Below are 17,863 nucleotides of genomic sequence, written 5' to 3'. Positions count from 1 at the left end.
TTAACTCATTTAGTGGGAACATGATTTCAATCTTGTTATTTATGCTTCACTGTATTATGATCTCCATAGCCATTTATATTTGCAAAGCGTGTTTTTTATTCTCATTGCTCTGTTGCAAAGTCTCAGTTACAGACAGAGCTGTCCCACTTTTTACAAATAAAGAAACCAAATGAGTTACAAGGTGCTTAAGAAATTTATCATTAATCAGTGAGGTAAGAAAGCTGTAGAATGTTAGCTTCCATTTCTTGCGCAGCAGAAAGTACCACTATAATCTGGGCTCTCTGTTCATAGAGTGGGCCAGTAAGAAGCCATGTCACCTTCTGGACCAGGGTATCTACATATGTATCCAATACTCATCCGCTTATCAGTCACCACCCCTGTGCCAGGTAGCCTGCAAGGACACTGTGCTAAATTGTGGTTGGAGTTCGTGTCTGTGTGATGCCCCCTTCTGTCCCCACTCCCCTTTGTCCCTAGACCTAGGTTATAAGCTCTAAAGCAGACAAGTCACTTTGGCCAAGTCACTTCCCTGAACTTTAGACACCCTCTTTACCAAATGCTATGTGGGCCACCCAGGCATCCCAGGAATTTCTCTTATAAACACATGGACATCATAAGGTTTACTGTGGATTGAAAAGAAGAAAGATAAGAGCCACTTTTCTACATACAATTAGGAAATACTATTAAAAGAACAAGAATAACCAGTCTCCACTACTACATATATTATAAAGCAAGATTTAAAGAATTATGTAGTTATTTGGTACAAAAAGTGTGAGTCTCATTTCCCAATTACAGTAGCTCACCTGACACAAAGTAGACATTCAAGAAGTATAAATTTTAACATTCTTCCTCACCAAAACTGTTTCAGGATATACCTTTCTTTTCCCTTTAGTCTTATTTTTTTGTGAAAACTTGATTAGTAACATTAAACACAGAGAAAGAGGGGGATTCAGGGTCCTCTCATTGGTCTACAGTATTATCAATCACCCCTAAATGTAAGCAGCTCTCTATTTTATGTCATTTTCTCCTGTAATTCTATAGCTAGAGAGTGGTTTAGTAAATTCTTTTAAAAAGCAAAGCCATTTAAAACTAATATATATTATTGCCTCGTAAGCTTCTCTCCTCATACTGAGCCATCCTTGAGATGTTTTTCATAGGATCTGATTGTCATGTTTTAATAATGTGGGTTCTGAGTTTTTAAGGACAGACACTGGGTGAGAGTCTGTTAAGACTTTGCTTCCCACATATATCAAGTCATAAAGTCGCCTGAATTGAGTGTGAAAAGTAGCTTTTCAGGTGCCACCTCTGGCCTGCCAACTCGGAATCTCCACAAGGCAAGCCTAGGAATCTGTGCCTTTAATAGATGTTACTGGTGTGCTTATGATCTAGCTAGTTTGGGGCACACACAAGCTGGGTTCTCTGTGGTATGACTAGGACACGGGCGTCATATTTGTAGATTATTTTGTTGGGTTTATCTGTGTAAAGGGTGGGAACAAAGCAAAGATTCTTGGTAATATATTCCAACTTCTCTGACCTAAGTAATAGACCATTTTAAAATCTAAAGACAAATAAATTCAGTCCTGGAAAGAATATTGACATTATTCATTTTTGCATTAACAGACTTTATCACTATTTGCCTGGAAATCTGACTTTTCTGGCAGGCCTTCATAGTTTGCAACACAGAAATTTCAGAAGAGTTTTATATTCTCTTAAGTTTTTGACTCTCTTTGCGTAAACATCCATTAAGTATTTCTCTCTCTTTTTAAAAAGATTTTGTTTATTTATTCATGAGAGACACAGAGAGAGGGGTAAAGACATAGGCAGAGGGAGAAGCAGGCTCTTTGAGGGGACCTCGATATGGGACTCGATTCCAGGATTCTGGGACCACACCCTGAGCCAAAGGCCACTGAGCCACCCAGGCATCCCAGGAATTTCTCTTACAAACACATGGACATCAAAAGGTTTACTGTGGATCGAAAAGAAGAAAGATAAGAGCCACTTTTCTACATACAATTAGGAAATACTATTAAAAGAACAACAATAACCAGTCTCTACTACTACATATATTTTAAAGCAAGATTTAAAGAATTATATAGTTATTTGGTACAAAAAGTGTGAGTCTCACTTCCCAATGATGTTTTTGTTCAGTGGATACTAGTTGAATACCTGCAGTGTGCCAGGTCTCAATATCAAACATCATTTAATTTAGTGTAATTTCACTGTGATTACTTCACAATTTATGAAAAGAAAAATCTAATTTTAATACACATTAAAAGTTTATTCAAATTATAAGTAGAATAAAAAGCCTTATGATAAGGTACTCAAAATGGTCAATGTGGCCACAAGTTAGGGCTCACTGTACCAAGTGTGGACAGCCTTCCTCTCCCCTAGAGACTCCCCTAATCAGCTGGGGCTTCAGTTACCTGTTTTCAAACAGTTGGCTCAGATCATTTCATTACTGTATTTCAGTTTCCTATTTTTAAAGCAATAAAGAGGGGGGAAAAAACATGCTTGGGATGCCTGGGTGGCTCAGCAGTTGAGCGTCTGCCTTTGGCTCAGGGCGTGATTCTGGGATCGAGTCCCACATCGGGCTCATTGTGGGGACCCTGCTTCTCCCTCTACCTGTGTCTCTGCCTCTCTCTGTGTCTCTCTTGAATAATTAAATAAAATCTTTAAAAAAGTGCTTGACTTTAATCTACATTAAAATATTAATAACCTGCTATATTACTATTTTTATGTATATATTATTAAATAGTAGTATTAGTACCCATGTAATAATATGCAAGCACACAGTCATTATAATATATATTATAATTTTCCTCTTCTTTCCCCCTCCCCTAAATTTTATGTAGATTATATGAATCTATACATATGCATATAAAGATGTGATTAATTGATTGTCATCACATTTTTGCAATGTTTCCATTTCATACAGCTTGGAGAGTTACATATTAAAATTTGTACTTCTATTCCATTCTTTTTACTGCATAGTATTCCATAGTATGAATATATCATAATTTATTTAGCCTTTGTCCTATATAATGACCAGTAAGATCTTGTGATAGATTTTCAGGTCATAAGAATTCCATAGTAATTTTACTGACTGGCTTACACTTCATGCTCTTGCCTCCTTATGTTTACCTTCCATCTACACCATTTGCTATCTTACTTATACAGCCATCCCAATGTGTAAGAGCCTAGCTTTCAACTACACCTCTTAAATTATGCTGCTTCTTATAAACCAATACTTAAGTATTTTTTGTAGTTTTTACATTTGTATTGACTTTTATTCTCAGAAAAAAAAATCTGGAAATATTTTAAGTACACATAGAAACAGAATATAACCTGGTTGAGGGAAGATCTCTCTTCCCCATTTCATCATGCAGGGGGCCTGGGAATCTGAGTAATTCAAGAAGTGTATATGTGTATGATCCTGTTTAAAGAATGGTGCATGGGGGTTGCAATGTCTGAAATGTACACAATAGTTGTTTCTTTGGGTTGAGGATTATCTTTAAAATATCTGTTAATAAAATACCTGGTAAAAAGGGCACCTGGGTGGCTCAGTCAATTGAGTGTCTGACTCTTGATTTTGGCTCAGATTGTGATCACCTTGTTTGTGGGATCGAGCCCTGCATGGAGCCCCTCGGCAGGCTCCGTGCTTATCGGGGAGTCTGCTTAAGATTCTCTCCCTCTCCCTCCATCCCTCCTCCTGCTTATGTGCTCTTTCTCCCTCTCTCTCACTCAAATAAATAAATAAATCTTTAAAAACATACCTGTTAAAATACAACATTGAAGGCCAAATATTATGCAGGTTTTAATGGTGACAGAGAAATTGCTAGAAGCTTTAAAACAGAATGGGAATGACATGGTGTCCCAGAACCACTGGCAAATCCAAAAAGACGTTAGAAGCCAAGTGTTGAGTTAGAACCCTGAGCTTCTCCATTTACCACTCATCTGCTGCATCTGAGATGGACATGCTCTCTTTATATCTGGGGTGGCTTTAATGGTTTGTCAAAGGCAATATAGCAGAGGTGTGGCCTCGCTCTTCCTAGTCCACCACTATTACAGTTTCCAGGAGTGATATGGCTGTCTCCCTCTTAACTCCTCACAAATGTACATGCACATATCTGCAACACACACAAACAGCTAAGAAGTGGGTATTGCCCCAAGTCCCCCAAAAGGTGCCTCACTGCCCCTGGTAGGTCCAGACCAATCTTAAGTAAACTCTGTACTCACAGGATACACAGCTTGTTACATGCAGAGTCAGGAAATCTGTCTTGTCTGAAGGATGTAATTTCATGGCAGTCTTCTTAAATTGCTTGCACTATGTGGCATCCTAAGCTATTTCTAAAGGAGAACATAATCACAAGTTTGAGGCTGAGGTTAAAAAAAAAAATGTTTTGCCACAGCTGATGGGCTGTATGGCACCTGAAACAAATGATCAGAATTCTCTCAGTTGCAACATGAATTATGAACCCTGGGAACTCAAACTTTTTAAAATAAGTCAAACTATGGGAAGGGAAATATATCTGGTCTGTATGGAAAACTTGTATTTCATCAGTTGCTGAATAGGTGAAAACTTCCCCCAGAAAATTTTCCTGAGCAAACTCTTTGGCTCCTTCCTGTCTTTTTTTTATTAACCCTTTTAAAAAGAAGTTATTTGCCTTTATTTTCTTTTATATTCTTTCATTAGAAACTCAATATTTGGGGATCCCTAGGTGGCGCAGCGGTATGGCGCCTGCCTTTGGCCCAGGGCGTGATCCTGGAGACCCGGGATCGAGTCCCACATCGGGCTCCCAGTGCATGGAGCCTGCTTCTCCCTCTGCCTATGTCTCTGCCTCTCTCTCTCTCTGTGACTATCATAAATAAATAAAAATAAAAAAAATTAAAAAGAAACTCAATATTTGGTTTTAGACAGAGCAGAGGAGAAGCAGATGGTCAGGAAGCAAAACGAACCAAATTCCAGTTCGATTTTGGCTTGAGTGGAACCTTGTTTCTCCTATTTGTCTATTAATTTCATGTTCCCACTTCAGAGTTTGATGGTTAATCTAGAAAATGAGAAGGTGTCATTGATCCAATTATCTAACCATCCATCTTACTGTTCTATAAATTTCTATTCGGAATAAGCCATGATCTCATTCCTGTGATGAAGGGGGCAGCATGTTCATAGGTGGAAAATAGGAGGACATGAAAATAGGAGGACATGTGACTCCATTCAAACTATTACAAACACAAGTACCCTCGCCCCAGAGACACGAGCTTCAGTGGCCTGTCTGTGGAAGAGTACAAGCTGATCCTGTCCACAGACACTTTGGAAGAGTTTAAGGAAATGAATAAAGGAATGTGGCAGAAACTGCAGGAGAAGTTTGCCCCCAGGAATACCGAGGAGAAGCAGAAGGCCTGGGCTCGGTCCTTGTCTCGCCCGCACACCTAAGTGTGGAGTATTGTATGTTGCCATCCTAAATAAAACTGTCCTGATTTCCCCATCAAAAAAAAAAAAAAAAAAAAGGAGAACTTAAGGTATAAAGTTCTTGTATGTATGTATCAGAGGTATAAAGAGGGCTATGTGAGTAAAAACAAAAACAAAACCAACACCCCTCCCTGAATTCTGGGAACTTTCCCTTTAATTTGTAACAAAACCACCCCAACTATGTAAACCCAAAGGTAGTACTTACTGCCCACTGTCTTCTAACCTTCTCACCTCCAACCCCATCTCCGAAGTGACCAGTTGTTGTTGTGTTTTTTTTTTTTTTTTGAAGTGACCAGTTGTTAATGGCTAGGATGTTTCTTCCACAAACTTCTCTTATAAAAGTATACAAACATGCAGATTACATTTTTTCCTAAAAAGGATCACTTTATATGCTTTATATCAATCCATCACTACCAGCTTGGCTCCCTCCTTCCCTTGCATCTCTCACCTACTGTCTCTCCCCAACCCCTCCACCCCCATTCTCTCTCTCTCTTTTTTTTTTTTTTTTTTATGATTTTATTTATTCATGAGAGACAGAGAGACAGAGAGGGACTCGATTCCGGATCTCCAGGATCAGGCCCTGGGCTGAAGGCGGAGCTAAACCACTGAGCCACCTGGGCTGCCCTGCCCCCATTCTCTTGATTGTTTTATGGCAACATTTTAATTTTTTTAAGTAGTTAAGTCTCTTGTCCAGCAGTAATTTGTATTTATATATAATAAAATGTAGTGATTTAGCTCTGTTCTGCCAAACAGATTTTCAGTTATGTCAATGCCATTCTAAATATGCCCTCTTTCCCCCACTGATTTGAAGTTTAAATATATGACTTTCATTTAAATACATTATATGTAATATATAAAAGTAGATGTCACATATATAGCATATATATGTATATACATATATAAATTTAAATCTATTTCTTGTTCTCTGTTCTTATCCCCCTGACCTATTTTTCTAATTATATATGTATATGTACATATATATCTTATATTTTATGTCTCTCCATATAACTTTTATTATGATACTTCTAGATAAGTTTTAAAATCTTATAAAATACATTCTCTTTCACAAACCTATTTTTCCAAAATATGCTGGGCTCGTCTCAAATATTTATTACTTCATATGATTTCAAATATCATCTATTTCAGCTAAACCTACCAGTATTATGCATAAAATCTGGCTTTTGAAAGAAGACCCATCTGGCTGCACTGTAGGGGATGAGTTGGAGAAGGAAGAGGCGAGTGACAGGGAGATGGGTAGAAGGTGACTCAGTGATCCAGGCAAGCCAAATGAGGGCTTGAACAGGGGGTGGCAGGAGGACAAGCCATTGCCACAGTGGAATCAGTTGGACTTCGACCTTTAGAGGTGAAGTAACAACGAAAATGAGTCAAACTATTAGGAGGACTAGACAAACTATAAACCTTTTACCAGAGTTAGGACAAGGAGAGAGAAGTAAGTTTGGAAATGGACAGAAGGGAAGATGTGTCCAGTTGTGGACAGGTTGAGTTTGATGCATGAGAACTATTGGTGGGTAACAGAAATTGGTGATGACAATATTAATTGTTTGGGATATTTAAAAATATATTAAAGAGGTTTTTTCAAATAAAGTTCTAGAGCCTTTGAGACATACACACTTTCCTGTGAGGCCCTGTTTTTTTCTGATTCATTCCTACTTTGGCAGTTTGAGGGCAGATTATTGTAAACACAGAATGAAATATCTCTTCTTAAAGAGTAGAGCTCTGTGCATATGAGGTAAAATTTTAGTTTTTGAAAATGTCCCTCTTCAGTAGAAATATTTTTCTATAAATGCTTTGTATATGAATAGCTTTATAATATCTTTACATTATTTTTAAAGTCACTATCCCTTTCTCTCCATCATAGAAATTCTCTTTAGACTACCTGATAGAAGTAATTTTACCTATCAAAATTACACATCAGTTTATCTTAAAGTATTATGTCAATAGGCTTATTCTTATGGTTTTTTCATTCATTTGTCTTTTCAGAACTTGACAGCCCAGAAGAGCTAGGGAAAAAGCGCATCTGCAGGATTATCACAAAGGACTTCCCCCAGTATTTTGCAGTGGTTTCAAGGATTAAGCAGGAAAGCAACCAGATTGGTCCTGAAGGTGGAATTCTGAGCAGCACCACTGTACCCCTCGTCCAGGCTTCTTTCCCAGAGGGTGCTTTAACCAAAAGAATTCGAGTTGGCCTCCAGGTAATGTTTGCAAAATGTTGTTTCTTTGGTACATGTACAGAGTGTGTGAGGATGCTTCACTTAGAAAACAGTCGATGTAATTCATCCTAATGACAATGCTAATCAAAGCACTAGGCCATTTTAGGGAATCATCAACCTATTTCAAATGAAAAGCATGAAGTATAAAGTGAACTTGGTGGCTTATTAAATAAGATATGTATTTTAGGGTTTTTCTTTTAAAAGTATTTCTTGGTTTCTGATGAAAGATGGTTTTGTTAACCATAGGTTACTGGTCTTGGTATGTGGAGTGACAAGAGCAGCAGAGAGCAAATACACCATTAAAGAAACAAACCATATTTGACTTGGTTTATAATGTACCATTTCATAAAAATCTGTAATAGGGAAACATGCAAGCTTTCAGATTTTGATTTAAGTAGATCATAAATACCAGGTTTTATCCAAACCAGTTGGAATTTGTTTTATTTGGAAGGCTAACTGAAAATCTTGGCAAGAGTCATCTTTCTTATATTTATTTGTTTCAGTTAGACCTATTGAAAAAGGAAAATAATAAGGGCAGTAATTTAATTTGTGTCAATTAATATAGTAATTAATAATTTAATGGCAGTTTCATGTTCTTCTCATGAGGTTTTTTTAGAGTCAACTGCTCTAAGTGCTGGGAAGGCCTTCAGTAACCACTTGAGCTAAGGAGATGGCCTTATATTTCAGCGACATGAAATTCCCTTCAGTTGCCTCCCATATTGAGTATTTTGCCAAATAGCAAAGAAGCCAAAAAGAAGACCTTAGGTTTGGTAGTCTAGAATAGAAATCTTGTTACTTAACTCTGAAAACCTCGATTTTTACCTGGGCACAAATTGCCTATGCAATTTACTGGATGTTCTGCATAGGTTTAAAATATACTAGACATGGGACTTCTGGGTGGCTCAGTCAGTTAAGCATCTGCCTTCAGCTCAGGTCATGATCCCAGGGCGCTGGGATCCAGCTCCACGTCCTTGGGCACCGTGCTCAGTAGGGAGCCTGTCTCTCACTCTCCCTCAACAGCTCCCCCTGCTTGAGTGGGCTCTCTCTCAAATACATAAATAATACCTTTAAATATATAAATATACTACACTCAATATTTGCTGACCTTTACTTTGGATTAGACTGAAAGACTTCTCCACTGTGAGATCTGATTCCCTGTCAGAGGCTCACATCGTCCATATTCTGTTGAAGAAATAAACCAACTAGTTTCTGCTACAGTGTTAGGTTGTTTTGTTTCCTTTTTTGCATTTTCCTGAAATAGTGAAAAAGGATTAAGAAGAAAAACTTTGGCGGGGTGGGGGGGGGGGTGTCTGTTTTGGGGTTTTCCCGCCTCACGTAAAAAGTCATTTCCCAATGAGAGAAAAACGTTAATGTCCATCTAAGGTCCTCTCCCTGTCTTTAGGCTCAGCCTGTTCCAGATGAAATTGTGAAAAAGATCCTTGGAAACAAAGCCACCTTTAGCCCAATCGTCACTGTGGAACCGAGAAGAAGGAAGTTCCATAAACCTATCACAATGAGCATTCCGGTGCCCCCGCCCTCCGGTGAAGGGGGAGTCAACGGGTACCAGGGGGACAGCACGCCCAATCTGCGCCTGCTCTGCAGCATTACAGGTGTGGTTAACTCGTTGCTGTACTTGCTATTGGTGCTACTAGCACTTGCAGTGATTCTGTATGAAGATATGAAGCCTTTGAAACAGCCATGCTAACTTCATAAGAGTAGAAATCAAACAAACAAGCATTTTACTTGTCCCTTGTCCATCAGCTCATCTGTATTATCCCTGCACCTTTCTTTAAGATGCTGAGATCATGACTCATTTAAAATTCACTGTTATCATTTTCCCTGCTATTAGTGTGGTATTAATAATAATGCTCTTTTAAGATTATTGAGATAGTATTGAATCTATTAGAGCATCTAGGTAATTTCTCGGGGACCTAGACAGAGATGGTGGACCTAGCAACACCCTTAGACTACAGAAAATTGGACGACTTTGGAGAAAACAGAGCCCCCACAGAGTAGAGGGCTGAGTGGGGACTCAGTTCCTAAGTATAATCCACTAGGTTAAATCTGCAGGGTTAGGAGAATGCATTTTGTGATAAGCACCTGGAATCCAGAGTGCAGTTCATTTGCAACCTAATAGTATTTTTCACAGAAAGTCCTAGGTTAACATAGGTTATTTGTTTTTATGAGTAGTTTTAATGGAGGATTCCTTTTTTTACCCTGGAAAATTAAATGACAAAATTAATTAAATTAAATTACAAAATCAGCTGCTTCTTAACTTTCTTGATAGTTCTTGTCTTTTAAAAAAAATATGTATAACATAGGAAGTTTATTGTCTCTGAACAACAAATCTCTGCACTTATAAATTGTACTCACAAAATGCACTTCAGAGCCTGTGGTTGCCCCACATTTAAACCATTCATTAGTAGCCAGATAAACCAAAAAGTAATTTTTAAAAAAATATAATATCTTACAAGGAGATCTCTGTAAGGCAGTAAAGGCACAGAAGGAGAGGAGAGAGGAAAACCACCTTTAGTGCCTGCCATTAATTGAACATGCTCAAGTTTCTAGTTCCCAGCTGCAAAGGAAGAGCGAGTTGATGATGAAGATTTTGCAAGGAGCATCTCTCATGATAACGTCAACGTATCTGCCCTTGTTTTCTCAGGGGGCACCTCGCCTGCTCAGTGGGAAGACATCACTGGAACTACTCCCCTGACATTCATCAAGGATTGTGTCTCTTTTACAACCAATGTTTCAGCCAGGTATGGAAAGAAAGGATTCCAAAAAGCCCTAAGGAATTAGTTTTATTATCTTTTGGAAAGTGAAAGTTTTTGTGCTCAATACTAGTATGATTTTTTTTTTTTTTTTTATGGCGCAGTTGGGCTGAACTCAGAAATTTAAAATGGAGTGGCACAAGTCATCCAGTTCTCTTGAGCAAGGGGCTATATGGTGCTAGATCTGCTTCTTCTAGTTCTTAGCAACCTATTAATGTTGATTGTTAAGGAGATCTGGCCCCATTTACTAAAGGAGGACAGCCATTTGTCTTTAACTGTTATGCTTTCAAAGAAAAAATACTGATAGAATTCCCATTTCTCTCCTTTTTTCTTCCATAAAATGCTTGCTCCTGTCCAATGTAAAGTGAGAGATTAAACTCTTAAGCAGGACTAGAAAGGAAAGCTAATCATGGCTAAGTATAAGGGCAAGGGGACAGAATCTTATGGGAAGGAGAAGAGAGAAAAAAATCCTTAGCATATCCTGAGCAAAATTATAACAAATAATAAACGTAGGCCTTCTGTAAACTTCTTTGCTGTTTCTTTAAATGAAAGAGGCAATGTTTGGGTGTAGTTCCCTTATATGCTCTGATTTTTTAAGATTTGGCTTTTAAATCACCTCACTTTCATAATTCTGTTTTGTTTTTGTTTTTCTCAGATTTTGGCTTGCAGACTGCCATCAAGTTTTAGAAACTGTGGGGTTAGCCACACAACTGTACAGAGAATTAATATGTGTTCCATATATGGCCAAGTTTGTTGTTTTTGCCAAAATGAATGATCCTGTAGAATCCTCCCTGCGCTGTTTCTGCATGACAGATGACAAAGTGGACAAAACTTTAGAACAGCAAGAGAACTTTGAGGAAGTTGCAAGAAGCAAAGATATTGAGGTACCTTGTTGATGACAAGTCCGTCCCATTACATTCCCCAGATATGGGGTTTTATTTTGAGGTGGTAATAGCACTCACTGGAAGTATCGAGCACATTCTTGATTTCAGGTTTTGATTTAGATTTTTAATATAGATTTATTCTCAAATTATCTTATGTGTCTTCAAGGCTATCTTGATTAAAATATAGTACTAATGAATCTCCATCATGGTCTGCATTCTCTGTGGTGACTTGAGTTGTCTTATTTTTATGGTCACTCTCTTTAACACATTATCATGATTTTCCTTTTTCAAACCCAGTGAAAGTATCTGAGTTTAAAAAAAAAAAAAACCCTTTCAAAGTCTGTATGAAGTGATGTCAGCACTTTCTCAAACATGTCTGAAGTTGCTATAATAGAACTGGATGCATAATTCTGTCTCGTACATGTGCATGATTCGTTTTCCAATCACAGTCGTTGAATTATGAGCCAACAGAATTATTTTTGTGGCGAATAACACCATAGAATTTCCTAATAAGGAGACAAATGTGACATAGAAATATGTCAATCTTTTAATATTATGTGACTTAAAAATCTCAAAATTCTGGGCAACCTGTGGGGACTCCTCTCACTCCTGAGAGCTTTCTCTGTATCTTTACTTAATAAACTTCTATCCCTTTACAAAAAAAAAAAAAAAAAAAAAAATCTCAAAATTCTTTCAACCTAAATTAACATTAAATTATGTATTTCTTTTACTCTAAAAGGTTCTGGAAGGAAAACCTATTTATGTTGATTGTTATGGAAATCTGGCCCCACTTACCAAAGGAGGACAGCAACTTGTTTTTAACTTTTATGCTTTCAAAGAAAATAGACTGCCATTTTCCATCAAGGTAAATCATCAACAGAGACACTGAATTTTTTTTTTAAATGCTCTTAGAGAATAAAAGGGAAAGTCTAATGATTTATTGCGTTTGAAATATCCCACCAAGCTTGAATTCAGAGGAATAAGGTCAGATTTTGTTCTACGTCTCCCCGAGTGTACTTTTGAGCTGGGAAAGCTTTATAATTAGTAAAAAAGAGTCTTTACCTTTGAAACATTTAAATGATCATTTATGTTCAAGCAAAGGTTCATAGGACCAAACAATCTAGAATAATGATAAAATGCATCATATCTGATTAATGCTCAGTAATCAAATAATGGATGAAATCCAAAGTCACTATTTAAGTTCCATCTTCATTTCTGATGGAGCCCAAGGGCATTCTGGAGAGACCGGCTTCTTCCTCAGAGAACAGAAGAGCATGGGACGGCTGTTTAGTGTTATTATTATTTGCTGTTACTATTATTGCTAAAAGTAAGGCCTTAGGAAAAAGAAATTGTTGGACAGGAAGAAAATGCATATAACCCAGACTTTATAGCATATTGCCAGGGTAAAGCAAGCAGACATAGCAGTGTTGGGTCTCATCTAGGAATCAGGCACTCTACATCCTACTGAGTTCACAGGTGTCCACCATGGTTGATCTATAATAGTTACCGTCATCTTTTCCCTTTACTTTGCCTGCCTCTTGAAGGGCTCCGTAACATAAACATGTTTAACTCTTGTACAGACTGGAATCCTCAGAAAAGTTTCTATAACTGTCAACCACCTAAATTCTTCTAGATTAGAGACACCAGCCAAGAGCCCTGTGGTCGTCTGTCTTTTCTGAAAGAACCAAAGACAACAAAAGGACTGCCTCAAACAGCCGTTTGCAACTTAAATATCACTCTGCCAGCGCATAAAAAGGTATCTTTTAATACTGTTTTATTGTAACTTTCTTCCCCTGGTCTTGAAGAAGTGGGCCCTTGGTATGCAATTAAGGAATGCTTTGTAACATGATTAAAGTTCTTGATACTCAAGTTTTATTAGTCTCTTTGTGTAGATTAAGTCTTGTTACTGTGGTGTCACATTCTTATGGTTTGTATGATGGAGTCCTCTGTATATTGCTTCTGCTTCTGCTGGTAGCTCATAGATTTTTATGCTTTCGAATAACGTCACACATTGATTTGCCATGGATGTACAGTTCTTGATATTTTGTGTTGGCTTCTTTTGATTTGCTTTGCTTTCTTGATTCAGCTTGCATTTTGTGCTCCCTACTCAGTCCTTTTCATATCCTGATATTCTTTTCCCTGCTGTCCATTATAATATTCCTTGTCTCTGCAATGCATCTTGGAACCAAAAGGAGACAGAGTCAGATCAAGATGATGAGGTAATATGAACACTTCTGCTTTTACTCTATCAAAGGTAGAACAGAAATTAAATCTGTAGAAAAGAAGTTGCAGAGGGCTAACATGTGGGAAACGTATTATATATTTGCAGATCGTAGCCTAAGTGAGGTAAAGGGTATACATTTTTCTTAAAGAATGGTTTACTCTTCCTCCATGTATATATAAGAATACTTCAGGGCATTCAGTAATATAATCCAGCTAATGATTTAAAAAGAGGAACTAATGTTCTTTCGACATTTTAAAGTGTGTAGCTTGGCATGTATAAATATACATTTGTTCATACTTTCACCTAGTATCCACTCTGTGTGACATTTAAATCAAGATCATGAGTAACATGAAATTTTATTGTATAAATCAGGTTGTTTTATGTCTAAAAAATATGTGTTCCATGGCTACTGTTAGGTATTTAGTGTTCTATGTAAAGAAAATCATCTTGGCCATTTTTAAGGGTATTGTGGTTCTGTGTGGCTTTGAATGAATTTTTCCTTACAAAGGCATCTCCTAGTATTTCTCCAAGTTATAGGATAATTGGATTTTTAAAACTCACACCTCAGTACGAATAAATAGAATCCTTATTTCTAATAAAACCATTAACCCTTTTTTTAACTACACCTATACTTTATTCCTTTTAACACATAGAAACAACAGCAGTAATTGGAATGATACACCCTGTGCCCTTTCTCCTTGAATGTACTCACATAGAGTGACTGTACATTGTGATATATGTGCTTTCAATACGAATGAATTTGGGGAGATTTATTGCTCAGCATCAGTAGTCTCTGTATCGCTCGTCTTGTATTTGTAGTTCCCTGTAGTCTGCTGTGTTGGTGCTCTTACATTGGCTAAATGATGGTGATTTGGTTGAGACGTTGGGGTGGGGTTGTAGACTCACAATAGGAAGTTAACATTTTCATGAGGAAAATCCACCAGAAGAAAAATAAATGAAGTATCCACATGCCATCCTACAAAATGTTTCAAAACCATGAAAATATCACAAGAAAGTTGTACATAGTCTCTTTTTTCTTTTCCTTTTCAGGCCGAGAAAGCAGATAGACGACAGAGCTTTGCATCTTTAGCTTTACGTAAGCGCTACAGCTACTTGACTGAGCCTGGAATGAGTGAGTTTTCTAACACATTTACTAATCTATGTGGACTTTTATAAGAAGAGGCATTTTTTCTATACAAACTGAATTTGGGGGTCATTTGAAAACCCAATGGCAAAAAAAAAAATTGCCTGCAATGAAATCTAAATGATACTTTGTACATAGTTGACGATATGAAGTACAAACACCCTTAGATCATAACTTCAAAACCGTTTTTTTTAATTACCTCTTTTTTAAATTAGAAACATCTACTCATTACTTGTCTTTAAAAACCCTGTTATCACTGTGACTGTTAACTATGCTAGGAGATAACATACCAATGTTGCTTTAAATCTATGCTCAAAAGAGAAAATATTTATTTTTATATATGTAGGATGGTAGAATGATAAAGTAACTTTGATTGTCATCTCATTTTTTCTTAATATAGGCAGATCATTATATCTTAGTCCTGATTCTTCTTCTTCCCAGTTTGCAAGAATTAGATTTTCCTACCATCTTGAGGTAGCACTTCTATACTGATTCCTTATTTCCTCCTTCCTCTCTCCCCACCCTCACCCCCACCCCCACCCCCACCCCGGCCCTATATTTAACACCAGTTCCAAGGCTAGTCTTCACTAGACTGGCTATGTCCTTTCCTTCTCTCAGTGATTGTTTTGGTTCATTGTTAGCTGGCTTGCAAGTATCAAGGTATAAATCCACTCAGTCATGTTCATTCATCTGTCTCCCTCCCCACATCATCCTTTCCCATTCCTTCAGCCCTCCAGAGAATCCCTCCACCAACAGGAGCTAAGAATGCTGAGAGCAGCACTGTGTTTGGCCCATTGGAAGAGGATTTTTTTACAAAAATTATTGTTAAGTTAGCAAACAATTTCTAGCTGTTTTCCTCTACTCAGTTAACTTGCGTTCAGGGAAGATTGGAAATTTACCAGTAAGAGCCACAACTTTGGCTCTAATCAGAAAGAGCCACCTTTCCTGAATTCTTGTTTCTGTGGGCTGAGATAGCATATTAAATGTGCAGCAGGAAGACTCCACTACTTAGCTTAGATGGTCTCAGCATAATCTTCTGGAGTCTAGCTCCTTGACTACTAGGGAAGCTTTTATATTCAGACACAAAATGGAGAGCATGAGGGAAATGAAATGCTACCATAGTCATGAATGTTCTTCTGGATCTCAGTTTTTGCCTCTAGCATAAATGTCTAAATCCTTCCAAAACCAGAAGGGCTAAGATTAACTCCTATTATGTTACAAAGCAGGGACAGTATATGTATATAACTAGGTAGTTTTTCAATACAACTAAATTTCCTGGGCAGAAGTTTTCTTTGGAATACTGATTTTGGCCCAGAGCTAAGACTCTCAGGGGGTAGGTCATTGGGACTCCTTTTTTTTTTTTTTTTTAAGATTTTATTTATTCATGAAAGACAGAGAGAGAGAGAGAGAGAGAGAGAGAGAGGCAGAGACATAGGCAGAGGGAGAAACAGGCTCCACGCAGGAAGCTTGATGTGGGACTCGATCCCAGGACTCCAGGATCATGCCCTGGGCCAAAGGCAGATGCTCAACTGTTGAGTCAATCAGGTGTCCCAAGGTTGGGACTCCTAAATAATATTCTTAAGAGTTGGACAGGCTCCGTGGCCAGCTCTGTTAGGTCCAAGTACCCCTGGCAGGTGAACTCCCATATGATTCTGGTCCCTAAAGTATTTGAGGGTTATATGAGATGAGGTCTGTGCTAAGTCAAGTAAATTTCTCCCACTTGTGAAAGTATTGTTATTTTTTAGTTAGCTTCTGTTATGGTATAATAGGTGGCTTATCCTCCTTGACTTTTGATAGAAGGAAGAGGGTACTTTTCTCTATTTTATGAAAGGAAGCATAATGGTGGTAAATAGAGGAATGGAAAGGACTAAGATGGGACTGTTAAGAAAACTAAGGAAAGGCCGTGGCACCTGAATTGGTCTTAGAACTCCAAGTAATGCAGCTTTTCCCTCAGTACCCTGTCCTTTCAAATAAGACCTCCTCCCCACCCCCACCCCCAAAATAAAGAAAGAGTCTGGTATAGAGCCTGACATCCAGAACCTCCCAGAAATTTTCTTTGTTATAAAGGGCATCTCAAAGTATGTGTCATTAAAGCACACCATGTGTAACCGATCAGTAAATTGGCTGCTTCATGAGAAGTATAAAACCATACAATGTGGTTCAGAAGAACTTCTTTGCTTGATAGAGCCAGCCTTCAGTGGTGAAGGAGAGACTCTTTGCCAGTTTCTGGTAGTTATAAAAATAAATTCTCTTGAGACATTGGACTGAGCCCAAGTCACTAAATTGAAGGAATCCCCAAACCTTCCATTTGCAGTGTGGTGTTTCCAAGAGTTAAGCAATGTAATATTGAGAATTATGACTAGGAGGGGTAACTAATGGGTGAGTTTTTCCTCAGTTCTTCCATATTTCCTTAGAATAATATGTAAGCTTAGAAGAGGACATGTTCTGAATGTTTGAATTTAAATGTACACTAGGAATGAAAATCTTCACCCTTGTGGGAGTAGCTGCTAATCCAAGGACTGGATTATAGCAATGGCCCGGGCACAGCATGAAGAGGAGCATAAAAGATGAAGCAGATTCTCATTTCCTCTTCGCGTGTCACTATTATTCTGCACCAGTGCTTTCTGGGAGCGAAACTGTACTCAACTTTGACATAGACCATTAGCCCTTGACAGGCATTCCAAATCTCTGTGACCAACTCGGTTTGTTTGGTAGAGCTGGAAAAGTAGAGAGGACCAAGTGTGTCTCCCCTGGCGAGTGTGCTTACCTCATTTGTGTGTTTCTTGTCCGATTGCCAGATAAATGCTGGTATTAAATCCATCTTTCCTAGTGGTAGATCTGCCTCATGGCTGCTCCAGTGTTTGGGCTATCTATGAGTCCCATGAACATTCTGAGGAGGCACCAGAATTGGCACCTTTCCCTGGATAAAAACGTATACAGATATATACTGTATCCCACTGTAGATACTTAAATACGGGTGTTAAAAATATGACTGTGCTTTTTTAGATTTCCCCATGATACCTTTTGAGAATTAAAAGTATGATAATTGTGAAAACATATCCAAAATAAACCTTGTGCTTCTATCCATAATGAAGATGACTCCAGATGTGGACATATTGAGTTGCAGAATGTGTTTTTAATA

At 37.9% G+C, this 17,863-nt stretch overlaps 1 protein-coding gene across 22 annotated transcripts in view; it reads left to right on the top strand.

The window, feature by feature from the left end:
- Positions 1-17,863, top strand: part of ANK3 (ankyrin 3) — a 661,480-nt gene that overhangs the window by 598,597 nt on the left and 45,020 nt on the right. For 13 of the 22 annotated variants that reach the window (XM_072756074.1, XM_072756072.1, XM_072756071.1 and 10 more), the window contains 7 exons: positions 7,469-7,680; positions 9,101-9,308; positions 10,361-10,457; positions 11,125-11,353; positions 12,093-12,218; positions 12,987-13,109; positions 14,628-14,709. In XM_072756074.1, coding sequence (XP_072612175.1) covers positions 7,469-7,680; positions 9,101-9,308; positions 10,361-10,457; positions 11,125-11,353; positions 12,093-12,218; positions 12,987-13,109; positions 14,628-14,709 — 1,077 coding nt within the window. Of the gene's footprint in view, positions 1-7,468; positions 7,681-9,100; positions 9,309-10,360; positions 10,458-11,124; positions 11,354-12,092; positions 12,219-12,986; positions 13,110-13,545; positions 13,573-14,627; positions 14,710-17,863 lie in introns of all 22 variants that reach the window. The other 9 variants (XM_072756070.1, XM_072756065.1, XM_072756064.1 and 6 more) reach the window with 1 other exon arrangement.

Source organism: Vulpes vulpes, chromosome 4, assembly GCF_048418805.1.
Source record: "Vulpes vulpes isolate BD-2025 chromosome 4, VulVul3, whole genome shotgun sequence".
Lineage (NCBI taxonomy): Eukaryota > Metazoa > Chordata > Mammalia > Carnivora > Canidae > Vulpes > Vulpes vulpes.
This window is presented reverse-complemented; position numbering and strand designations above follow the sequence as displayed.